General features: G+C 36.3%; 2 protein-coding genes across 2 annotated transcripts; one reads left to right on the top strand and one right to left on the bottom strand.

The window, feature by feature from the left end:
- The first annotated feature begins 7,940 nt into the window (after nt 1–7,940).
- Nucleotides 7,941–10,982, top strand: LOC110092039. Its single transcript, XM_020816386.2, has 2 exons — nt 7,941–8,128; nt 10,607–10,982. The coding sequence occupies exons 1-2, from the start codon at nt 8,004–8,006 to the stop codon at nt 10,848–10,850; spliced, it is 369 nt and encodes a 122-aa protein (XP_020672045.1). The 5' UTR covers nt 7,941–8,003; the 3' UTR covers nt 10,851–10,982.
- A 9,590-nt stretch (nt 10,983–20,572) lies between these two features.
- On the bottom strand, nt 20,573–21,438 carry LOC110092042 (myb-related protein 305-like). Its single transcript, XM_020816389.2, has 3 exons — nt 21,300–21,438; nt 21,081–21,210; nt 20,573–20,999 (listed from the first exon to the last, which is right to left on the bottom strand). Exons 1-3 carry the CDS (start codon nt 21,436–21,438, stop codon nt 20,573–20,575), a joined length of 696 nt encoding a protein of 231 aa, XP_020672048.1.
- Between the last annotated feature and the right edge of the window lie 6,369 nt (nt 21,439–27,807).

The raw sequence follows: 27,807 nt of genomic DNA, 5'->3' as shown, positions 1-27,807 counted from the left end.
GAAACTATCGCATGGATCCTCGGACCCGACCACTGGGGGATCAAACCCCTGACCACAATCAAGAAAACGACTCAACAGCCTCAATATTCTGCGAACAGGAATCTCCAAAATCTAGGTTTCGCTGCGCAATCGGAGCAAAATCTAAGCCGGAGAGAGTGGGAGGATCAAGTTGAGATGGTGTGCAATCCTGGCTGGACCTGTAAGAAGAGGAAGCAGTAGGTAAGGGCTGATAATTTACAGAAAAATAATAGTTTTAAAGATTATTCCATTAGACTTACAACTGCGAATAAGACGGGAAGCAGGTGGAAGAAGCAGAAGAAGATCCGTCGACTGAGCTCAGACATGCCCTCATTTTTCGCGAAGTATCAAACATAAATTAACTGCGTTTAGTGACTGGTTGTGGGTGTAAACGACCGTTGCATTTCTCTTTTATTACTTAATCTGTCATTTATTTTGTTCTATATAAAGGCTCCTGTACACATTCTTTTAATTAATCAATTCAATAATAATTCTTTCTTTTCTATTCAATTTATTGATCAACTGAAAGTTCTCGTTTAGCTTTCTCTGTCTCTCTGTTTTCCTGTGTTCGGTTTTTCCTCTTTTCTATCATGGTATCATGAGCCAAACTATGGGAGATCAAGAATCCGCAACTTCCTTCCCTCCCGTCTCCGCTGCTCTCTCCGGCAACTCAACAACTGAAATCCACATTCCGCAGCAGCTCAAGTTCCTCATCTCCAACATCAAGAATCTCGTTCCCAACGCTCTCACCACCGATAACTACGCCATATGGCGCATTCAACTTCTCCAACAATTCACCGCGAACAGCTATGCCGGACACCTCACTGGCACCACTCCCTGTCCAACGGATGTAACCTCTCAAGAATTTCAGCGTTGGCAATTAGCCGACAACAACCTCCTATCCGCCCTCTTCTCCACTATTTCCCCACCTCTTCTTCCGTATATCATTTCTTGCACCACTACTCACGCGGCCTGGATCGTTCTTGAACGACGTCTACAGCCCACTTGCCGCTCGCGTGTCATGCAGCTCAAGAATGAGCTCCATCATGTACAAATGCAGAATTTGACTATGCAACAATACCTCAACCATGTCAAAGTCATTGTCGACAATATAGCCGCCGTCGGTTCCAACGTCGATGCAGAAGATGTCATTTTACACATTCTAAACGGACTTCCGGCTTCCTACAACCCCTTCAAAGCCGCAATCTGTACGTCGCCACTTCCAATGACACTTGACAATCTTTACTCTCTTCTATGCAGCGAAGAGATTATAGTCAATCAAGAAATCTCCAAAGAAAACTCTACCGTCGCCGGTGCCACTGCTCTCTACGCCACATCCTCAAATCAAAGCAGAAACAGACCACCACGCAAATTCAGCAAGATTCGCAACCCTTCCGCCGGACAACCATCGCCACAATCAAATCACTCGCCGATCACATCAAACCCGGCTTCCGCGAACACAGCTAGACCAACTTGTCAGATATGCAACAAAGTCGGACACATAGCCTTAAATTGCTGGCACCGATCCAATCCGCGCTTCGCCCCGACCAATCCTAGATACATGAATGCATTTCTTGCCCAACCAAATCAGAATGCATCTCAAGATTGGATAGTAGACTCGGGCGCCTCCACTCATCTTACGCCAGATCTCAATAATCTGCAATACCCCGCAAACTACCAAGGTCACGACAGCGTTTCCATTGCAAACGGCTCGCAACTTCAGGTGGCTCACTCCGGACAAGGTCTTCTCCCCCTACCCGACACTCCCCGTAAGATCTACCTACGCAAACTTCTTCATGTTCCGCATTTATCTCACAATCTCTTATCTGTTTCACAACTAACTAATGATAATCCAATTTCGGTAAGCTTTGATGCTAATGGTTTTCAAATTAAGGATCGCAAGTACCACCGTCTACTTCTTCATGGGCCTCTTCGTGATGGGCTATACCAACTTCGTCGTCCCAACACCCCAAGCCCGAAGGCGCTTCACGCTACGACGAATCAAGAAACGATCTGGCATGCACGTCTCGGTCACCCTCATCATGGGCTACTCAAAAATCTGCTACCTCACTTACCGGATATTACTCATGTTTCCAATAAATTTTCTTGTGTTTCTTGTATTGTTTCCAAATGTCATAAATCATCCTTTAATAAAAATAATTCTGTTTCTCTTGCCGCTTTTGATCTCATTCACTCCGATGTTTGGGGTCCTGCACTGGAAAATTCAATGGATGGTTTTCGGTATTACGTAACTTTCATAGATGATTTTACGCGTTGTTCATGGTTATATCTTATGAAATCAAAACAGGAAACACTATCTAAATTTCGCTTACTTCTTCACTTATTTACACACAGTTTAATACCACTCCGAAGGCCTTTAGGTCCGATGGCGGAGGCAAATACACAAGCCATGAGTTCAACAATCTTCTTCAATCACGCGGCATACTAAGGCAACTCAGCTGCCCTCACACGCCCGAGCAAAACGGGCTCGCCGAACGAAACACCGTCACCTACTCGATCTAGCTCGAACCATGCTCCACGCCGCAAACCTTCCGAACATTCTGTGGGCTGAAGCCATCGCCACTGCCAATTATTTGGTAAACCGCCTTCCCTCATCCTCCATCTCTAATCAAACACCTTCTATCGCTTGCACGGCCAACACCCAACCTACACTCATCTCCGCACTTTTGGGTGTCAATGCTTTCCCTGGCTTAGACCTTACACTGCCAACAAACTCTTGCCGAGATCTCAAGAATGTATGTTCATCGGGTACTCACCCATCCATAAAGGGTACAAGTGCTTGAACTCTCTCTCAAACAGAATCTTTATTTCTCGGCACGTTACTTTCAACGAAACTGTTTTTCCTTATAAACTTAATCCTACTCAATCAACAAACACCTTCACCCCATCCAGTTACACTCCTCCCTTGGTACTAATTCCACCGTCTCTGGCCATCAATCCTATGCCATCTACATTCTCTCAAACCAATCAAATTACTGTCCCTGTTATTCAAAATGAGCACTCCACTCACATACCAACCGAGATCTCTCCAAACCAATCCATGCTCTCACCTATCTCTGATCCTCCGGTAACCAATCCACCCACACACCACATGCAAACCAGGCTCAAGTCTGGTATCACCAAACCAAAACATATTATGTCTCTCCCCACCTCCGTTCCCGCAGACCAAACACCCAATACCTACGCCCAAGCCATCAAACATCCTCACTGGCGTCAAGCCATGTCCGAGGAATTTCACACTTTACAGAAATAGTCAACTTGGACACTTGTTTCAGCTCCAGACCAAACTTCCATTCTTGGGTGTAAATGGACCTTCAAGACCAAACGTCTTCCCAACGGCCAAGTAGAAAGGTACAAAGCTCGACTTGTAGCACAAGGCTACGATCAACAATACGGAGTAAATTACACGGAAACGTTCAGTCCCGTCGCAAGAATGACAACCATTCGCATTCTTCTCACGCTCGCACTCAATCGAAACTGGGAAATCCGTCAACTAGACATCTCGAATGCTTTTCTCCACGGTGATCTAGATGAAACAATCTACATGCGGCAACCTCCGGGTTTCGTTGATACCACCGCTCCGTCCGCCGTCTGCAAATTAAACAAATCACTCTACGGGCTCAAATAAGCGCCGCGGCAATGGTTCGAGAAACTCACAACATTTCTTCAAGATCAAGGATTCAGGTTTACTCGTTCCGACCCTTCACTCTTAACCTTTCGTCGCAATAATATACAAATCTTTCTCCTCATATATGTCGACGACATTTTAATTACAAGAAACAATCAGGCCGCTCTTGCTGCACTTCTCTCCAAACTGCACGACCAATTCGCTCTAAAACAACTCAGTCAGCTTTCTCTATTTCTTGGCATCCAAATTATCCGGCAGCCAACAGGATTATTTCTCACACAACAGTACTATGCCGAGAAATTACTCAAAGACTCCGGGCTAGCTGACTGCAAGGCTGCCGATACCCCGCTGGCTCCTAAATCCAAATGCACCACTGCAACCAGCCCACCATTTTAGGACCCAACCCTTTATCGTCGCCTAGCCGGTTCTCTCTAATATCTTTCAATCACTAGGTCCGATATTGCATTTGCTACAAATCAAGCTTGTCAACACATGCATCAGCTGACCGTCCAGGATTTTCAAGATCTTAAACGCTTACTCCGGTATATCAAAGGTACCCTATCCTTCGGTCTGCCCATTACTGCATGTGATCTCACTCTACGGACATACACCGATGCGGATTGGGCCTCCGACTCCTCCGACCGGAAATCAATTTCCGGCTTCTGCACTTTCTTAGGTCCAAATCTTATCTATTGGACCGTTAAGAAACAAGTGACGGTGGCCAAATCTTCTACTGAGGTCGAGTACAGATCACTCTCAGCTGCTACCTCCGACGTCATTTGGTTGCGCCGTCTAGTTGAAGAAATAGATCTTCCGCAACAATCTCCGACATAAATTTATTGCGACAACACCTCTGCGATCGCACTCGCTCGCAATCCAGTCTTCCATGCACGGACGAAGCGTATAGAGATAGACTACCAATTCATTCGCCAGCATCTCAAGAACGGTGCAATCTCCATTACTCATATTCCGTCCAATGCACAGATAGCTGATATTCTAACAAAATCTTTCTCAATAGTTCGTTTTCAAAACATGCGTAACAAATTAACTATTCGATCACCGAATAGTTAATTTGAGGGAGGCTGTAAACGACCGTTGCATTTCTTTATCTTTTATTACTTAATCTGTCATTTACTCTGTTCTATATAAAGGCTCCTGTACACATTCTTTTAATTAATCAATTCAATAATAATTCTTTCTTCTTCTCGTTTAGCTTTCTCTGTCTCTCTGTTTCCCTGTGTTCGATTTTTCCTCTTTTCTATCAGTGGGACCCAGTCGGCAGCCTCCAGCGGCTCGGCCGCTCCGCAACGGATATACTACCATCTAAGGATTCTCTTTTGAAGATTGGCGTTGTTTGTTCCCGTTTTGGAGGTAAAAATATATATTTATTTTAGAAAAATATATATACAATATTATAATTTTTAAAAATTGAACAGTTATATTTATTACTATAATATTTTTTATAAATGTTTTTTTAAAATATTTTTATTGTAAAATTAAAAAAAATAAGCAAAATTTTTTGTCAAATAAATTTTAGTTAATTATCTTAAAAATATTAAAAAATCCTCTCACATAAACTTTAAGATAACTCAAAAAGGATAAGTCAAATGATAGATAGTGAGTTTATGATTGATTAGCCTTGTTGCATGTTAAAAAATTTGCAGCAGTAGTAGAGAGATGTTATATATATACCACATCTGCTTTTGCATGGATTGCATTGCGGAACTTCTAGAACTTTCTTAACATAAAAATAAAATATTGTAAACTACTAATAACATAATATGATGTCATATTTATAGTAGATATTATAATTTCAATAAATTTTTGGAGGAGGCTAATGTTTTAGCTACACCATTTCATTCCATTCTTTATTTTCTGTAGGTAATGTCACAATCTTGTCTTGCATTTTTCATTATATCTAACTAAATGTAGGGCTAAATTGTCATATGATACTCAAAAAAATTTTAAGTAGTACACCCTTTCTATATTAAAAGACCCAAAGTTGATGAATAAGGGAGGAAGAATAATTCCCCTCTTAGAATGTCAGAAAATTATAGAATTACATATCAACTTTGAAGAGGGAAAAACTACTTTTGCTCCTACAAGAAATAGAGATTGTTTTATCTAAAACTATTGGAAGAGAGTGGTAGCATAATCCATTTCTCAAAGTCAACAATAAATGACCTTAGAACACATGGTTTGCAAATTAGAAGATAATAATGACACTTAAATGTTTTAGCATGGATGAGATTGGAAGCATGCCCCATAAAATGTACCTCTCTTAGACTTTATGTTGGAGTTTATTCTAGGGAATACAATGGATAATGCATTGACATGTGTTAATGGTATATTTGACAATGTTACTTATTTTTTATGATTTGGTTGGGTCATACGAAGGTGAATGAGATAAATTGGTTGTATCATGGAGGTCATTGTTAAACAATGATGGATGAGATGAACTTTTATCCTGATGATAAGATGAAGTTGGATAAACACTATTATGTTGGTGATCCTCGATATGCAACAAGTTTAAAGTGTAACAAAGTCCAAAAATTGAAATATATGACCTTGACTGCAACCATTATTCAAGAGATAACTTGTTTTTTTTCCCTATGACTCCTTCATGCAACAAATTTGACCCTCAAAAGATTAATCAAAGTATCTTCACCATCTAATTTTCACTTGTTGGGATGGAGTAGAGGTCTAATTGTGATTCCATTATGTCAAGGATTTGTTCATTATGTAAGAGAATTGGAGTGAGACATTGTAGTATTTGTGGGCTCGCACTTGTTAATTAGTGTAAGGAGGTGTAGTAGTCATGATACTTTATTAATTGCAAATATCCATTTAATTAACAAAGGTGGGACATGTTCTCACAAATAATGGCAAACTATTATGTGATAGAGATTGTTATATTTAAATGATGGTCCGTAGATAATCTAAAATATAAAAAGAATTAGGAACATAAGATTTTTATGAGTTGTTTTTTTAAGAAAAATATTGTGACTTTTTCCTAATGTTGAACAAAATACCACTTATTCTTATTAAAAACACATAGACTATATTATGTCCTCCCATGATTAGAAAAATGATTGGATGGTCTTCAGGTTGTTGGTTATAATAACTTGACTATGTTATAATAATGACCAATGCAGATGAAACTTCAAAGAACTTGATAAAATATAACAACTTTTAGATCTTGATACTAAAATCCTTATTTAGGTAACTGATAAAAAAATTAGCAGTTAAATTGATATGAATAATTCTAAAAAGTTCATATTTAGGCATGTTAAAAAAAATAAGGATATAAAAATATTTGTCTCCTTAAGAGTAATCATTCACCTCAAATAATACGTGAAATGAACACATGTAGAGGCACAATAAATACCCTCGAAATTTCATATCTTCTTGGATAAACTACATGAAACTGATAGACTTCCTAAGATGATTGAAAAACGGGTCGGGTTCAACCCGGATTTTTCGGGTCGGGTCCGGGTCGGGTTTTCGTGTCGTGTCAAATATTGACACCCCTACTTAAGGAAATGGTTAGATATGACATAGGAGCGATGGTTTGAACCACTAATCTAATCCATGCTAGTTTGGTTGTGTAAACCAACTAAAGTGTTTAAATTCAAACCTTATTTGCATCATTAAAGTTAACATCACAAAAACTATTTTTTTTATTATAAATTTACCTTGAAAGATGTTTATATGATTTTAATTTAATTTTTTAAATCATTATTTAATAATTGATTTAGGCTTCGTTTGGGATAGCTTTCTTATTGTGTCTTAAAACAACTTTTTAGTACAAAAATCTTATAAAGTTGCTTTAAGAACCAATAAGAAAGTCGTCTCAAACCATGCTTTACTTTGAATGTTTTGAGTTTTAAATTTTATATGAAATACTATGTTTAGCCAAATAATTTTTTTATAATATTTATTGCAAATCAAATTCCCCTTAAATTTTATCAAAGATAAGGGAAAATTTTTATTAAAATGAGAGCAAAGATGTACTCAAATAAAATTTATGTAAATAAAAAAAAAAACTTCTATAAGAATCTAATTTCTCTTAAATTTACGGTAGTTTATTCAAATGAATGCTTATAGAATAAATTGATTTATTTTCGTGATTTATACAAACATATGTTTTCAATTTTTTATTTCATACAAATTATATAAATATTTATTGAACATTCAAATAATTAATAAATAAATAAATAATAAACTTATCGATAATTTCGATGTTTTTTTTTTTATATTTTATATTTATCTGGCTCTCCATTCTCCAGCCTCTCGCGTCTTGCATCACATCTACTTCGCTGATTCTGAACGCCAAATGGCAGCCATTTCCTCGGCTCCGGCCACCTCTGTATTAGGGTTCCGGCGAGCATTACCCAATCGTCTGGAAGCCCTTCACCTCCAATATTTCGCCTGTCTTTCACCCTCTCGACCCGTCCGACGGTAAGTTGAGTTGCAGTAAACCTAAAGAAGATTATTAATGGAAATTTCTGAGGTTTCTATGGTACTGTTTTAGGATATTCTTAATTGTTATATCCATAAGCCAATATTTACAGAAGAATGAAAGTAAAATAAGGGTTCCTCGTTGAGAATGAGCTATAAGTTGGTATTGGCCGAGAGGTAGGCTGTAACTCCTGTTGAAAGGGGTTTCTTTCTTAAAACATAGGCTGCTAAAGGGGAAGAAGATATTTAGTATTTTAATGATCTTCATTTCTCTATTATGTTCAAAAGGTGGCCACAATGGCTTCTTTCCTTCCTCAAATGGGCACAGACTGGGGTACTCTTTATGTCCTTACTCTTGAAAACCACATTTTTCACTCCAAAATGCAGTGAAACTAAAAAATGGCATGATTCATCTCAAATAGAACTCTATTTTGCGCCCTTTGCAGAAGGTAATGTCTTTCTCTCTTTCGCGTGTTTCTTTGGCAAATCCGGGAGAGACAGAAAAATAAGGCAGGTGAACAATGCGTCAATATTGGTGTAGCACGGTTCACCCGCAACCAAATACCTGAAATTTTGTCATTTATGCGTTTGGAGTTCGTTTGGAGAAGGCCTTATGGACACCTTAGAACGCCATATAAGCTGGTGCTTCTACGAATCCACTCACAATGATTTTCTAAATCCTTTTCGCTTGATTTATGCAGTTGACTTGTTAATTTTAAGCACAATTACAATGGAAAACCTTAAAATGTCTTGATTTCCTGCATAAATGACTTTAAAAGTAAGATTTGCTCCTCGAAAGACACCCTTCACCCAGACCAACTGACTGTAATTCTAAATTGCCTGACTTTCCCTTTTCATTCCTGGGCTTTCTCCTTTCTGGATCCCATCTGCGTGCTACTAAATGTTAATACTTCATTGATAAACTCTTTGCTTGTGGGTTATAAAGTTAAACTATTGCCTATGACCAATAACCTGCTGCAATTTATCAAAAACTATATTTAGAGCTTTCTTGCTTTCTGGATCAGATCTTTGGCACTCCCAAAATGCATCATCAGGAAAATTTCCATTTGTACTAATTTCTTTGTGCAGGGCTTTAAGGGGAAGAAGATACAACTGATTTTTTAGGACAAAACCTGGTTTTCCAAATTCAACCCCGCATTTCATAATCTTCGTATTGTTTGCAAATCAAAAGTGATATTGAACATCATTTATAACTGTGGCTTTTTGGACAATTGGTGAACTGTTAATCACCAAAGCCCTACATGGGGTCCTAGTTGGGTACCCATGCTTTACTCAGACGGGCTTTCGCCCACCTAATCCCACCCATGGTGACTTTCGAGATGTCATACCCACCTTACTCACCCACTTTCCATGTTTTTTGAACGCAGTCTGCCACGGATTGATGGCCTTGAGGCTTATTGTCCTTTGCTTTGATTGCAAACTTTCAAAACGCATTTCAAAATTTACTGTAGTCGTAGCATGGTTAAGTGTTGCACACTATGTAGTGAGTATTGCAGTAATATAATATATACGATGATTAGCAATGTAAATCGATTTATTCTCTGATGTTGAGTACCCACCCACAAGGCCATGAGCGTACCCATATCCGCCCATACCCACAAGGCCATTGAGTATAGGTGGGTATATGGGTGGGTGTGGCCGTGTGGTTATTGGGTACCCAATGCAGGGCTCTGTTAATCACTACTTTATTTGTCAGCAACAATCTTTTAATGCTTTTATGGCTCAAAAAAATTTATTGGTTTTGCTTAGAAAATCCGTGATTGGCTGAAATATATGGTTAAAGATAGCAACCTTTTATCGCTTTGCTTTACCATTTTGCTCTTGGTAAAAGTCTTATAAAGTTGTTTGGGGCCAAAATTTATTCCTCTATCAAGTACATGAGGGCTCTACATTCTAATTAAAAAGATGTTAATTGGGATGGTATGCTCTTAGATTCTCAATATTTGTTTGGATGGCCTCAACTTCTGAGCAGCTCATGTGGAGAGGCATTAATGTTTATCCCAGGTGTCATCTACGTTACAAGATTAATCAAAGCACATCTCACTTATTATTTGTTTTCCCTTCCTCACACCCTGATCAAACACTCATTTTGGTTTGGCAAACTCTTTCTTACTTGGCTCCACTTTGTCGTAATTGTTGCAATACATTAATGATAGTGTGAACAAGCCTAAGGTTTTATTTGGGACAACATTCATAGTGCTTTTTTTTAGCCGTTACAAAAAAGATATCTATAAGTTGAGTGCTTCCAACAACCTTGATGAATCCACTAACAATTGATTTCTCATTACATTGGTGGATTGAAAGAAAGCATTCAAATCCGTCTGGAGATGAATGAATGAGATTTGGTTGTATAAGGCAGAATTACATCTACACCGAAGACGAGCCCAATCTTCTTTGTGCTATTCGTAAACAGAGCACACCTACGTACGAGTCCTCATATAAATCTTTTTTCTTCAGGTTGGCAGATGCTACAGGGTTACAGCAGAAGAAATTTGGGGTTCGAAAACTACCTGCTTCTGGCTCTAATACCCCTAATTCCAATACCAGCAAAGAAGGCACAAGCAGCAGTGGCTCTTCAGGATCTGATCCACCACTTCTCACTAATTTAGCCGGACTTTTGGTTTTCCTCCTTGTTTTGTTGGTTGTAGGCTCCCTATTTATGTGGCTTGTTGGTTTAATTCTCCATCCACCAAGCCGCTAGAGTCTCTTGCCAATCAAAACTGTAATTTTTGCAAGCTTTTTTGCTTTGTGTGACTTCTTCTACTTAGAGTGGTTCGGTTTGGATGATTGAAGATGACATGATTAAGTGCAGGTTAGTATTTTGCATTTTGAATCTTGTTTTAATTCTCTTGAGCGGTAACGTAGGTTAAGGCTTCATTTGGGACGGCTTTCTTTCTATTTCTTAAAGCAGTTTTTTAGTACAAAAATTTTAATTTTTGTACTAGAAAATTACTTTATGAAGTGGTGAGAAAGCCGTCCCAAACGAAGCCTAAGTTTCATGGTTTTGAAAGAAGCGAAGATTCACGTCTCCCACATTGAAGCAAAGAAATTATTAGCTATGAATACCGGATGCAGCTCTGCATCTGGATTGTCAATAGCAAAATGCTGAGGGTTAATCATTTTTTTAGTGTTTTTTTTGTTCTTCTTTATTTATAATCTCTCCAAGGCTCTCTCCAACTCGTACCTAGGCTCCTATGTTGCACCGATACACCTATTTATGAAGGCGTGATGTATCCGATACACCGATACGTGTCGGATACGGGCTTTGTCGTATCCAATTAAAACACTATTTAATTTGAAAAGGACACGCAACCAAAAAATCCAAAAAAAAAAAAGCCTGTCGTATTTACTTCCGCGACTGCGAGCGAGGTTCTCTTATTTTCGAGATGGATTTGAGTCTCTTGATGATATGAGAATATTAGAATTTGCTAATCTTTCACTTGATGATCCTGAATTAGAAGCTATGATTTTTATTGAAAATGATATAGAAGTTCAAAGACAAATCATTGAAGAAGCTAATCTTATCATTCCTTCTATTGAATAGTTGAAACTTCATGTGCTAGACAATTTATGTTTATGCTTTTATTGTTGTACTATACATTTAATGCTTACTTTTATTTTGATATTATAAACTACAAGGCTATAAATGATGTTACTTTCATTTTTTTGGTAATTTCAAATATTATGTTTTGATTGCTTTCTTAATTTTTATGTATGATTTATAAATTATAATGTCGTGTCCACGCCGTACCCGTATCCCGTATCCTGTATTTTTTAAGAATTAGCGTGTCCTGTATCTTTGTCGTATCCGTGTCGCCGTATCCGTATCGATGCACATAGCTAGGCCCTTGCCTTAGTCAGCTTCTCACTTATTCTGATTCTGCATTGCATGGGAGGCTGGCTAGGAGGAGAGGTGCTTGCTAGAACTAATGTTTGGGTTGTTGAGCAGTGGGAAACTGTCTATGAGTGCTTGCCTGAGCAGGAGGAATGGCTTCTTATAATCTAGAATCCTTAGCGACTCTCTATGGTTGATATGAGACTCAATAATTTTAATGTCAGAATCTTCTATTTCATTTTTTTTTTTTCAGAGATCAATGGGAGACTTCAGTTGCTTTTTCATCCTTGCCAAGAGAACATCAACCTCATCTTCATCAACTCCCTTCGCAAGAGATTGACAGACTTTAAGCTCTAAAAAGGGAGAGATTATTCCGTGCGGATGTTGAACGCAATTTTTCGTCTGGAGATTATTTAGAATGCGATACATCAGCAGTATTGAGTAGTACCAAGTCAGGTACCGAGCAGGAATGTTGTGGCGCATTCTGATTGATTACGGATGGTGTTCGACGTCCGCATAGAATAATTTTTCCAGAAAAGGGGACGTTGTCAGTCAAAGTAAAAAATAGAAGAAATACTCGTGGAACTCATCCTGTAGAATTCGTCCTATGTAGGTTGAATTAATAAACAAAATTCTAGCTTATGAGCTAGAAGCTGCTCCGGCAAGTTTTAGTCAATGTATGCTTTACTTTCAGGCTAAGGTCTTTAATCTCAGTGAAGCGTAGCAGGAATTGAATCTGGGTCTATTCGCATGGAAGGGCTATTGTCTAATTGAAAGAAATTGGACACTTAGGTTTCGTTTGGGGCGATTTTTTTATAACATCTTAAAATAATTTTTTAGTACAAAAATTAAAAATTTTGTATTAAAAAATCGCTTTAAGAAGCAGTAAAAAAGCCGTCACAAATAAGCCATAATTGGCTTCACGAAATTAAATCTCTTCCAAGTCTTTTTTGTTATTGTCTAGGTTGACCATTTGAATAGAATTTGAGGGGAATAAAACAAAGCCATCTTTTTAAGAAAACGTTATTACGTCCGGACAAAAAAACCGGAAATCCTATACTGAGCAATACCGAGTGCTTGGTACCGAGTTCCATGTGACATGGCGCGTTGTTATTTGTCTCTGGATACGTTCGGTGTCCAGACACAATAATTACTCCTTTTTAAGGGTTGGTTTGAGATAGCTTTCGTACTGTTTTATAAAATATTTTTATGATATAAATTTTTTTTGAAAATGAAAATTTTATACTAAAAAACAGTAACAAAGTTGTTGTCTAAAATGAAACATAGGTTTTGTTTCTGACGGCTTTCTTACTGCTTCTTAAATCGGTTTTCTAGTTAAAAAAATTTAGTTTTTGTACTAAAAAGCTGCCTTAAGAAGCAGGAAGAAAGCCGTCTCAAGCGAAATCTTAGAGTTTTAACAAAAAAAGAGGTAGCAGGAATACAACTTTTTTAGGCTTTATTTAGGACGGCTTTCTTACTGCTTTTTTAAGCTGTTTTTTAGTAAAAAAAATAAAAAAAAATAGTATTAAAATACGGCCTTAAGAAGGAACCTAAATCACTCGGACTTGGTATGAACTATTGAAGATACATTTCGGTAGGATCAAGTTTATACTGGCCTTTAACATCTTCATAAGAGAAAACAATGAGTAGACGAGAAGCAACATTGCAGCCATTGCAGATGAGGAAAGTATTGAACATAGAAGTTTGCAGAGAAGGTAGAAAGAGGAATTGCAAAGAACTCAATTGAATTGGATAGCGTAAAGGTTGCGATTGTAGAGTTCATCTCTATTTATAACTTTGAAGGACAATGATATTTACACATACACATTATAACATTTGATACATACATATTGCAATTGACAGTGATACAATTAACCACCTTCATCAATGGCCTTTAACATCTTCACAAAGGAGTTTATTTTCTAGAATTTTAAAATTGGAATAAGAATTATCCTTGATATATCATCAAAAAATTATCTTGATCGTGCATGAATCTCGAGGCAAAATCAGGTTGGAAGCTTCAAAAATTAAATCTGGAATCATCTGAACACTGATTTCAGCAAACTTACAGTCAAATTGAGCGTATCGAAAGTACGAACCCAATGACACCAAAATCAACTCAATCCGAGCCCAAATGAGTCTGAATCGAAGACTTGAAGTGTTGTTGGAAGGTTCAAACCACAATTTGGGTTACCAAACGGTTTCCAAACATAACATGCTTATAGTCGAATCGAGTGGCTCGACGAGACGAGTCCAACGAGCCCAAGATCTCCGAATTCCGATATCGTTAAGACCTTCAAATGTCTGACAAGCCGTCCACGATCAAGGGATTCAATACCGGCCGTCCATTCATACTGGGCTTGGCCCCATGATTTTTCCTCTTCCAGGGTTTTCCACGTAAAAATTTGGGTGTTTTTATTTTTCTCATGTTTGTGTGCTAGATATCCGTACAACACTGAGACGGAAACTTTCTAACTCTATCGCCGCGTATATTCTAGTCCGCAACAATCCTATACTTTTATTTTTTATTACTTTTATTATTATTATTATTATTATTATTATTATTATTATTATTATTATTATTTATTAATTAAACATCCTTATGTATGTTTGATTTTTATTTTATGGCCAGCCACTTTTGTATTTTTTATGCTTGGCTACACATTGAACCTTGCAAAATTTTGAAAACTTTGGCTTAATTTGGGACGGCTTTCTTAGTGCTTCTTAAAACAGCTTTCTATATGTTGGGCTTTTTCTATTTCAAGTCCTCCTTAGGCCAATCAAGTCATTAACTAAATGCATTATCCTCATCAACGTTGGTATCAAGAGATAATTAAATCCGATTAATTATTCAACTAATTAAAAATCAAGTCATAATTAAGACACTAATCTCTAAACCTTAATCAAAATAAGTAAAAGATAAATCAGTTGTATAGCCCACTAGAAGGTTTAGGCCGGAAAGTTTGATTATGATGGAAACTGACTTGCATAAAATGTGAGTAAACGAGTATATATGTAGCAAATTAACTAATTGATTATTACTTTTTTACTATTTTTTCATAGTTTTTCAAAAACTTTTGTGATCAAAAGCTATTTCTTACTACTAGAATTGTTAATATGTTTTAGCTTTATATAGTAATTATTCATTAGTTTTATGAGGAGAAATTATTTGGTGCGGAGTCCGGATGGAAAGAACCATCTAGATTATGAGTGTACATATTGTATATACCTTATATAGAGTGTGTACATTGATTTGTACACACTGTGTACATAATGTGTAGGGGTGTCAATTCGGGTCAACGGGTCGGGTTTGGGTCGAACTCGGAACTGACCCCGCACTATTCCGGTCAACCCGAACCCGACCCGGTTTTAAAAACGGGTAAAGTTGTCGGACCTGAACCCGACCTGATTCGGGTCCGGGTCAACCCGACCCGACACGAATGACCCGGGGTTGACCCAAAATTGCTAGTTTTCGGGTCCAAAATTGGGTCAATCTTCGATTTTCGGGTCAAAATGGGTCAATCTCGGGTTTTCGGGTCAAATACAAGTTTTCGTGCAACCCGACCCGACACGAATGACCCGGGGTTGACCCAAAATTGCTAGTTTTCTGGTCAAAAATTGGGTCAATCTTTGATTTTCGGGTAAAAAATGGGTCAATCTCGGGTTTTCGGGCCAAATACGAGTTTTCGTGTCAATTTCGGGTCATTTTCGAGTTACTGGATCAACCCGAATCCGACCTAATTTTTAAAACGGGTTGATTTGTTGAACCCGAACCCGACCCTTTTCGGGTCCGAGTTGACCCGAACCTGAATTTTTTCGGGTCATGTCAAAAATTGACACCCCTAATAATGTGTACACTCATATGTTCATATGATTCTGCCAGTCCAGCTTCCGCACTTCCTAATAAATTTTGAATCAAAATATTCACATTTATGTTTAATTATAATTTCTTATAACTAATAAATCAATTTTTGAATTCCTTCATAAGTTTATGAATATTTAAAAAAATTATAAATGAACATATAATTAAGGATATTATGTATATAACAGTCAATATAATTAGAAAGTAGCTTAACAAATTATAAAAGAAATATTAACAGGATAAATGTCGGAAAGCGTATGGTCAAAAAAGTACTAAAGATCTTAATTGCGGCTTTGGAACAGATAATTCCGCGTAACTGAAATTATTTTGATTTGACCAAACTCTGATTCTTTGACCACTTTAGCTTCTATGGGCTATACTAAGCGCGTTTTCAAAAGCTCTATGCAATTCAAGCTTTACTATCATACTATGGAACAATTATTACGTCCTCCAACCGGACGCAGAGGAATGTCTGGTCGGAGGTCAAATCCCGCCAAAAAACGAGTTGTACCGAGCAAATACCGAGCAATACCAAACAATAATGAGGAATACCATCATTTGAAGAGCCAATACCGAGTTATACCGAGCTAAACCAAGAAATACCGAGTTATACAAAAGTTGTATTGAGTTTTTCCTAAAAAAACTCGGTACAACTCGGTATTTCTGGGTACAGCTCGGTATAACTCGGTTTTGATCTTCAAAGAGCGGTATTCCTTGTTAATATCAAATAATACCTAGTTGTACCAAGCAAATACCGAGTTTTTTGACGGGATTTTGGCTCCAACCGGACGTTCCTCTACGTCCTTGCACCGGACTTAATAAAAGTTCCATACTATGAACTAAATTTATCGTAATAATTATCCATTAATATCTAATTAATTAATCTAATCCACTCTAGCTAATCATGATTAAAGGTCATGACCTTTTTGTCGGATTCCAATGCACTGATTGTAAAGTAGAATAGAATTGATTAATATATTACTAATTTTAAAATAAAAATTAAACTTGTTGGAAAAAAATTATTTAATTAAGATGTATAATAAAGGAACAATTAGTAGGTCCTCCGACCGGACGTAAAGCTACGCCCGATCGGAGCTAAAATCGAGCCAAAAAACGAGAAACACCGAGCAAATACCGAGCAATACCAAACAATAACGAGGAATATCATCATGTGAAGACCCAATACCGAGTTATTGCTCGGTGTAGTTCAGTATAACTCGATATTGGTCTTCACAGAGCAGTATTCCTCGTTATTACCAAATAATACTTAGCAATACCGAGCAAATATCGAGTTTTTTGGCGGGATTTTAGTGCCAACTGGACGTTCCTCTACGTCCGATCGAAGGACCTAATAATTGTTCATAATAAAGTGGCATGTGGATGACAAATTTACACTTAGAGCTTGAAGAATAGCAACCCATGATGTATTTTCGCAATAATTCGACTTTAGGGTTTCTTTAGAGGGGTGAGCCCATACTTTAAAATCTTAAACCCCCATATTTCAAATTAGGGCAATCAAAGTTGGGTTTCGGGTCGGGTTTAGGTTGAATCTAAATCTGATTCGGCACTTTTTAACCCGACCCGAGCCCAACCCGTTTTCGCAAACGGGTAGGTTTTTCGGATCAGAACCCGACTCGCTTCGGGTATGTTTTATTAAAATATTTTTATTTAATTCGATTTATTTAAACCTAAATCAAATTAAGGTAAGATTTACCTCAATTAATTTAAAATAAATCAAGCTTAATAAGATTTATTATTTTTTAGAAATAACATTTACTTATTTCATAACAATGTTCTGAAATTCTCCTAAATCAATTAAGAACTGATCAACACAATCCGGACCCGATTTTACAAATAGGTCGAAATCTTTAACCTGAACCCGACCCAATTCGAATACGCCAGGTCATGTTTTCGAATCGTGTCAAATATTGACACTGCTATTTCAAATACAATACATATTTAGTACATTGAACCAAACAAACTCTAGAAAACTAATTTAGGTATATACTATACTCTTTGACCAGTTTAGCTTATGCAATACGCGTTTTCAAGACCTCTATAATTATCCATTGTTATCAAATTAATTAATTAATTAATCTAATCCACTCCATCTTAATCATGATTAAGCTCGTGACCTTTTTGTCCCATTCTAATCCACTAATTGTAAAGTAGAATAAAATTGACCAATTATAATATGGATAATTCTAAAATTAAAATTACATTTCTAAGAAAAAAAAAACTTTTAATTTCATTAGTAGATGCAGAATAAAGTGGTACTTTTTATTGGGTCGGTTGTGCTCAAATATAATAGCCAATGATATATTTGCACTAATTGGACTTTAAAAGGTTGTTTATTTGCAATTATTTAAAATGCAATAATATTTTGAATATAGTGTAAAATGAACAAATTGTATTTATTTATTTATTTGTTGATGTTTTTTGATATGTTATGAAATATACTTATTTTTTTTTTTTATTGGTTTTAAAGCAAATTCATGAAATTTATTTAGAGCATGATAAGAGCGATTGCAATGGATGGTGAATGGTGCATACTGGGTTGATAAACGTGAACATTGCAAATGATAGGGATATTGATTATGAATAATGTTGCCAACAATATTATGGAGAGTGGGTACATCGTGAGATTAAAGTAATATTGTTGACGAGCACAAGGATGTGGATGGCATAGGGTTGGCTTCGACACGGGACTTAATTGTGACTTGGAGCCATGAAACAATATTATGATGAAGGGATCGCGATTATGGTCATATCAAAACAACAGCGGGTTCTAGGATTTTAGGGGGATTTTAGGGGTTAGCGGGAAGAGTGAGAGTAATTTGTGAGGTTCTACGAGATCGTGAATTATGAACTTAACTAATGCTAGTGAATTTGAAACACATGAAATGACCAATTGGTGTTGTTTTCTATCAATGAAACATCTAAAAATCTAAAACTTTTGCATTTTGAATGTAATATACTCCTAATACATTAAACTAAACAACCCTTAGAAAACTAATTTCTATGGGGCAATCCTTTAGCCCATTTGCATGTCATCTAAGTTATGATTACATAACCTATCTTCTTGATCTTTCTTTTTTTTTACCATTCTAAGTAGATGATGTCAGCTGATCTTCTCTCCATATAAAAGAGATCCCTTAACCTCCTATAATTTTGAAAATGTAATATCATGATTGTTGTGAACTAGAATATTCGTGGCGGTAAAGTAAGAAAATATTTTGTCTTCGCGTTGTACAGATATCCAGCAAACAAATAGAGAATTTAGAAACACTATGATTTTTACATGAAAAACCCTGAAAAATGAAAACAATTACGGGGTCATGCCCAGTTGAAATGATTCAAATAGTATTCAAATAGATTACAAAGATCATCCCTAAACTTGAGCGCAGTCATATTACAAAAGTCTAGAAAGTGGGCTAAACTTTATGTGAAAGATGTCAGTTGGCCAGAAGTCTGACAATGGTAGAGTGGAACTCTGACGGCTGTCTAGCAAAAGTCTGACGGTTGATGGCCGGGCGGAAGTCAAGAGATGATCGGTGGTCAGACAAAAGTCTGGTGACAGTTGATGGGCTGGCGATTGTCGAGGAGGAGAAGTCTGGTGGCAAGAGAGCTCCAAAATTTCTCTTCATCTCTTCTATTCTTTCTCTTGTTTGGTCTCCCTTTCAATGAAGAATGAGAAGTCTATTTATAATTTTCTAGGAGTGACATGATTAGTAAATAAAAAGAATATAAATGGCTTGTTTGGAGTGTTTTTCATAGACGGTCGATATTGATTCCCTTTATCATAAACTGTTTATCGAGCATTTTAGGGTCTAAATGATGTCAGAATTCGATGATCTTGGGCTCGTTGGATTCATCGTGTTGAGCCACTTGATTCCAATACAAACATGTCACATTTGAATATTATTTTTTTATCTAAATTATTTTTTGAATCTTCTAAATGTGGTTCAAACTCTCGATTTAAACCCATTTGGGCTCAGATTGGATCAAATTTGGTGTCGTTGGGTTCGTATTTTTGAGATGTTCAATTCGACTGTAAGTCTAAATCCGAATTCGGATGGCTCCGAATTTAATTTTGAAAGTTTTTAATCCAAATTTATCTCGAGATTTGTGCTTGATCAAGATAACATTTTTATGATATATTTCACTAGATAAATAAGAAAAAAGGGGGTGTTGATTTAATTACCCCTCCATGGTTAGAGAAAGTTAATAATTCAATTAGTTATCCCTTAATTTGTTTTAAAACTGATTAATCTCAAATTAAACATCATTAATGATAGAATGGGAAACTAACAACTTTCTTTAATTAAAGATCATCACAATCCCCCATATGTTCATGATCATAATATACTATTTGCAATCTTCATCGTGTTTCTTTCAATATGAAATGAAAATTTAATATGTTGATCTATTTATCTTTGAACATTTATTTTGCAACAAGCAATCTATTAGCCCCATCCAAACAGCTTGCCTGCAAGTGCTTCAGCAGCATCAGCTTTCAGTACTTATTAAAAGCTGCAGATACAGTAAAGGATTGGACCACCTCATATTGAAGTGCTCGATCAGTTCATCATTAAATATATTCATTCTTGCAAAGGTTAATTTTATATATATACTCTCAGCAGTACAATAAACAAAAAAAAAAAAAAACTCATGATATCATTTTTTATTGTCACATGAGTTCTCTCAACACCAACACCAACCAGCTCTAGTAGTAGAAAGGAAGTGCTTCATCTCCCATATCCAATCCCAAGTCATCCAGATTCCACAGATTCTCCCATGTGGCATAATAAGCTTCATCATCGCTTGATTTTTCGTCGCTGCTCGCCGTCGACTTGCCATTGAATTCTTCACCTTGGAACATATATGGCATGTTGTAGATGTATGTCATTTCTTGCATCTCTTGTGCTATGACTATCTCTTCAAATTGAGGTACTTCTAATTGACATTGTTGTTGTTGTTGCTGCTGTTGCAACTGCTGCAGCTTCTGTTTTTGCTCCTGTTGTTGCTTGAAAAATCTTGCTCGGGCTCTCTCGATATTCTTCGTCGGCTTTCCTTTCTTGAAATGAGTCCTCCAGTAATTCTTGATCTCGTTATCAGTCCTTCCTGGAAGGCTTCTAGCAATCGTCGACCATCTATTTCGACAATTCGAAGTCAGTACTAAAAATACTAAGGGGAGATAAAACAATCTAGAGGGGTGATTAAGTACTACTCACCTATTTCCCCACTTAGCATGGAGGTCAAGAATGATGGTTTCTTCATGAGGGGTGATCTTGCCTCTCTTGAGATCAGGCCTCAAGTAATTAACCCATCTAAGCCTACAGCTTTTCCCACTTCTCTTAAGCCCTATATGCATTGAAATGTTTTGAAGATGATGAGTATAATATTATGAAAAAATCATGATAATGTGAAGAAAGGTATACTATGTAGCAAACCTGTTAGCCTGGAGACACAGTTCCATCTTCCTTCTCCATGCAGCTTTACATGCTCAGTGAGGAGCTTGTCCTCTTGAGGAGTCCAGGGTCCCTTTCTCCATCCATCTTCAAAGGTTCCCCAGCCATATTGGCCCTCCATACAGAAAGAGAGAGTGAGAGAGAGAGAGAGAGAGAGAGAGAGAGAGAATAGGGAATTAGCCTGTTCTATGAAGAGGTAATTGTCACTCTTACTTAGAGACAATTGGAATAGGAAGCTTTGGTTCAGATTTATACCATTTGTCTGAGAACTTCACTGGAATGTCACTGTCAAAGCATTATAATTTCCTTCCCACTGGATACTTTGTACTAGTTAGAAGTTCCAATTCTGCCATTAATGATTCAGTTTATTTCCATTGAGTGGCAGATTTTATTTTGTTTTGTTTTATTTTTTGGAATTTGAGTGCTTAAAACAAAAATTATAAATTTGATCTAGAAAAATTCAGTTTGGTATTAAGTTTCAAAATATTTATCAATTTGAGAGATTTAAATTATTTTGATCTTTTTCAAATTTGTAATTTGAACTGGCTATGAAAATATAAATCTGTAGCACTTGCAAAAATTAGCCATTAATAATAATTTAATCAGGATATTATACCTATAAACATCCACAAGTTACTTAGTTTAATTATTTTGTAAGATCAAAATATTTTGACTGAAATTTATTTTGAAGTATGTAGATTTTTTTTAAGATGATTGTAATATAAATTTGATTAATTATTTATATATTATACTCACTGTATCGAAATAAATTTAATAATATTGTAATCCATTTTAATCAAATCTCAATAAAAATATTAAATTATATAGATAGGTGATGATATTCTAGAGTATGTCTATTCAATTCTATTTGAGGAGTTGATGCAACACAATGAGAGGATTATAAGTTTTATTTAATTATTCTCTATTTTTATATTATTACAATGTAAATCAATAAAATTGGAACTTTTATAATTGATTAGTTATTCTAATATATAAACTTTATTATTGGGTTTATACTTATCAGGATGTCATAAAGTGTACATGTACATGAAACTTACAAGATGGCCAGCCATATAAGGCTTTCTCAAGTAGATCGGTCAAAATATATTAGAGACTAAGAATTTATTTGGGACAGTTTTTTTACTGCTTCTTAAAGAAGTTTTTTAGTACAAAAATTTTAATTTTTGTATTAAAAATTTGTTTTAAGAAGCATGAAGAAAGCCATCCCAAACAAAGCCTTAATCATGACGAATTAGAGTAAGAGAGCACATGAATAATTTAACTCTCATTGCAAGGCTCTGTAAAAGGAGGTCAATTCAAATATAATATGTCACCAAGCACCACATTATGCTACTTCGAAATTTGGTTAGAACAATCTGCCCTCCTCGCCCTCTCCTACGGTAATTTAAATTTTGAATGAATTTAATGGATTAAAAGGGTTCTAAAATTTTCTAATGGACTCCTTTTTTAATTAATAAATTTAGAGAAGTATTCTACTTTTTTCCTGTTTGATGGCATAATTCTTGGTTTGAGGTTTTGTAGTCAAAGACCAATACAACTCTTAGATGAGAACAAAGTATTCTCTATCATTTATATTGCATATTTATAATTTCATCTCACTTGCGCTTTGAACACATAACAAGCATTATTTGATCTTCGCTCTTCATCATTTTATCTAAAGTAAGGACAACTCTCATCTTGGGTTTTTAGTGTTTTACTTTAACCTCTTCACCTTCAAGCTTCCAATCCCTTGGTTTGAGGCTTCCCTACCACATTCTACCCTCATCTCCACACCCAAGCTTTCACAACACTTTCCCCTCCCTTCATGAAGTCATTGTTAAGGAATTGGTTCCTCCACTACAAGCTAACCCTAATTGGAGGTCCTCCAAAGTTCCTCCTCTCCATGACAACCCCTAAGCTTACCTCATCACTTCTAATGGCCTCCACACTTCAAACTATCCATTCTTAAGCCCTCTAACACATCCCTACATCTCGATCATATCCTAAGAAAGTTCATACCAGAAGCTACCTCCCCGCTAAAGCCCCTAAAAAAATGAAAAATCATTCACTCAAATACGCATCTCACACACATTAATTAAGCTCTCTTCCAATCACATACCGACCCAATTCTCCCCTAATCTTCATCATACTCACCCCATTACACATAAAAAAAGCAAGATTCATCTCCTTCATTTATCACCATCTAGCTCTATCAATTAATCTTCTCCATCATTTTCAAGTCATTCCTTAGCATTAAATCAATTGGCATAATTACACTTTAGTTAATCAACTAATTATTATTTTTTATATATTTTCAACTAAATTACTTATTGGGATATTTTAATCGTTAAAAAGTAATACAATTCTATTTTTTTTTTTAATTCTATAATAACTATAATCATATCCAATTTTTGAATAATTCATTATTATTATTTTTATTAAACTCAATTAACATTTTTTTACTATACTCTTTATCAAACATCCAAAAATTAAGTATTTTCATATCCAAACAAAATCTTAGTTTGATTTATTAATCTTCCGAGGGTCTTTTTGTAATTTATCAAAAAGTAAGCCATGCCTAATTGGAATCAAACAAAATTAAGGTCCTAATAGCGTGTTAATAAATTACAAGTCATAAAATTTTTATTCCCCTTTGTTTACTAATCCATAGCCTCAATATCTCCTCTTATTAATTAATTATTTGTACGGATTTCATTTTAATCTAACACGTAGCTCTTCCTTTTTGTGAAGCTTTGGCCTTTTTTAAGCTAAAGCCTTCACTCTTTAAGGAATAGAAATATTATCTCTTTCCTAAGGGCTCATTCTATATCATATTTTTGCATCAAAATGTGTGCTACTTTCAAGAAGTTATTGATATAAACTATAATTTTAAATATTTTTTAGCTTAAAATTATATGATTAGCTATTTTATTTCTTTTTTCTTTTATAAATATTTTATCTTAAAATTATGAATTAAATAAATACATGATTTTTTCATTCCATTTAAGTTTAAATTATTTTTTAAAAGTTAATAACGAGTTTAATAAGAACTTTCTAGAATTTTTAAAAATAATTAGTACCCACTAATTTAGGTTTATTTTCTTTTAATTTTTATGGAACCCACAAAGCCAATAGTTCGATTAGTCTAAATAAACTTTATGATACGCTTTCGGTTGTAATGATCCTTAATAATCTTTTTTTATTAATATTTTTTTGTTAATGCACAAAGTGGAATAGCATTAATTGCTAAGCATCCACTAATTTAGTACTTGATTTGTTCTTTACGCGTGAAGCGACGACCTTGACGCGTCCACAGACCGACACCTGTCCATTTTAGTAATGTATAATTTAAATATTATTAAATGATATTTTATTATTAATAATAATATTATTATTATTATTATTATTATAAAGTAAATGAAATTTTCACAATTATATATAACTAATTAACTATTAAGCCAACCATTAAAATTTTGATAAATCACCTCCATTAAGCTCATAATGTTGAGATCTCTAATTTAAGATTCTATTTGGGACAACTTCCTACTATTAGGCTAAACGGTCCACGATATTGAATCCTTCTATCGTGGAGAGTTTATCAGGCATTTGAAGGTCTTAATGATATCGGAATTCTGCAATCTTGGGCTCGTTGGATTCGTCTCATCGAGCCGCTCGATTCAACTATAAGCACAACATGTTTGGAAACCGTTTGGTAACTCAAATTATGGTTCGAACCTTCCAATAGCGCTTCGAGTCTTTGATTTGGACCCATTTGGGCTCGAATTGAGTCGAATTTGGTGTCATTGGGTTCGTATTTCTGAGACGCTCAGTTCGACTGTAAGTTTGTTGAAATCAGAGTTGAGATGGTCTCCGAATTTAATTTTTGAAATTTCCAGCTTGATTTTGCATCGAGATTCGTGTCCGATAAATATAATTTTTTGATAACATAATGGAATCGAAAAACAGAACAAATAAGAAAACTATCCAAACTAAAACTTAATAGATAAAGAAACCCTACAATTGGCCATCCCCTTCAATACTTACAAAATATTTTCTTATTTCAATCTTAGCCATCAGCCAACTAATCTCACTTGCATCATAGTTAATTCACAAACCTCGCATATGATGTAATTATCATCATAAAAGTCATCTGCGCTGAAGCTATCCCCCCATTTAAGACCGACCGCACAATATTGCTCTCGATTCCACAATGAAAACCAACCCAGAAAAGCCAAAAACAACGCTTAACTAGGGAGGAAGCAAAGGGAAAACCTATACCACCCAATTAAAAAAAATTACAGTGAGTAGGACAAAAAGGGGTAGCAAAGCAGAAAAGCAATAAGGACTCAGGCTGTGATCCTGCAAAAGCCCGGTAAAACCATCATAGTGATCAGTGAGAAGAGTCCCCTGGTTGCCTAAGGAAAGACCGTCCTGAGAGTAAAAACCCCCGGTTGCCAGAAGATAAGACCGTCCGTCCAAGGGGACTAGGATCAACAGCTAACATCATTGTCCTTCCAAAATTGAGCGTCTCCAAAGCAGTAAGAAGAGTTTCCTGGAAGCCAGAAAATCCATCCAGAAAAACAAGGAAGACGCAAAGTCGTTGAAGCGGCAGCACGAAAGAGTGATATGTGAAGACCAAACAGAGCAAATGTTCCCAGCATATAAAAACAATGAATAGCAGTTCATTCCAGAAAACCAAAACAGGAAAATCGAACCAAACCAATCACTGAGTAGCAGGAGAAGAAGCCAAAAGTTTCCATTTAGTGGCTTTGAACCACAGCCCTCTTAATGGTAGCAGTGACTGTATTAGCACATTCAAAACGATTACCAAAAATCCTATCATTTCTTGCTCGCCAGATGTAGCAAATAGTGGCACATAAAGAAAGTTTAAGGAACTGCTTGTGAATTGAAGTCATCGGTTTGTCTTCAATAAGGTCAAAATTTTGCAAAAGGATGGGTCTTAAGAGCATATCATCAATCCCACCTAAAACCTTGTTTAAGATGCTAAACGTGAAGTCACATTCAAAGAAAAGGTGAGATTGAGATTCAGCCACCAAATGACAAACAGCGCAATTGGGATTAGCGGAATACCACGCCTAATCAGAGCATCCTTAGTTTTGAGACCCTGTTTAAAAGCAAGTCAAACATAAGAAGAGTACCGGAGAGCAGACCTCTTATACCAAATATACTTATGCCAGTCAACCCGAGGGAGTTGGGAGTGAAAATGAAGATTAAAGCTCCTGTTGTTGGGATTATCAAGACCATTCCAGAGATTACCCAACAGGTTTGTAGATATGAGAACCTTGGTAATTTCATTAATAAGATTAGGGGGGAGCCAAGGAGGCAAATTCCATATGTCGTTATTCACCATACTGCTCACTCTAATATTAGAAAGAGAGAGGATCATACTGTCAGAGAGCGACAAGCCATACATTTCCATAATGGACTTACCATAACACCATGGATCCCACAAGAAGGAGAGGGTGCTGAAGCCATGGATCCTAAGAGAAAGACAGCTTTTAATATTAGTAGCCACGGCACAAAGATGCTGCCAGTAAGGAGAGGTGTGCTTGTTGTTAGAATTCCATAGCGATTTGTATTTAGACTTCCACCAGTGGAAGAGAATGTTGTCATTGTTTAGAAATCTCCAGATAAGGGATGAGCTAAAGGTATTGTGGAAAGCTTCAAAAGATGGTATACCAAGCCCACCAAACTAATTTGGCAAGCGAGTTCCCTTCCAAGAAACCATAGGAAGCTTTCTCTCATTAGTTTTCCCAAAGTACAGAAATCTAGAACATATTCTAGAAATATGTTTACTGTAGCTTTTAGGTAGAATAGATCCCCTGATCCAATATGCAATGGAATTGCAAATGGTGTATTTAGTAAGGAAGCTTTCTAGTTTAACTCATGGGAAGAGCTGTGAGAGGTGAGGCTTCGGGTCTCATTCGCGTGAGACAGGCAGAGGCGATACAGGAGTCATTCGTGAGTGGAGAGCAGGCAGAGACGGTGTGGGTCCACTTGCGTGTGCGAGAGTCAGACGGTACAGATGAAGACGGATGTCGAGTCAGACACATTCATGAGACGAGCACAGGTAGCCTGTGTGGATCGTTCACGTGCGAAATCCTCACGAATTGTTACAGCCCATTGCTCCGAGATGTCTTTCCACTTCTGGTTGATTTGGCCACCCTATGTGGGAACTTGGAGCCACAGAATAGCCGAACCACCTCGTGTTGGAACATGGGGCAACAAGGTGTGTCCTATGTGTTTGATTTTTCTATGAATATTAAACTGAGTGATCAATTGGGGGCAATGGGCTGATTTTACTTTACCCCACATACACCCAACCAAGCAAAAAAATAGTTCTCTTGCATTCACTTTACAGAAAACCAAACAACCTCAAAATATTTACTTTATACTACATTCACTTTACCGTCAACCAAACAACCCAAAAAATAAAAAATACTAAGAAAACAATACACTAACAGCATAG

This window comes from Dendrobium catenatum, unplaced genomic scaffold (genome assembly GCF_001605985.2).
Source record: "Dendrobium catenatum unplaced genomic scaffold, ASM160598v2 fragScaff_scaffold_248, whole genome shotgun sequence".
Classification (NCBI taxonomy): Eukaryota; Viridiplantae; Streptophyta; class Magnoliopsida; order Asparagales; family Orchidaceae; genus Dendrobium; species Dendrobium catenatum.
This window is presented reverse-complemented; position numbering and strand designations above follow the sequence as displayed.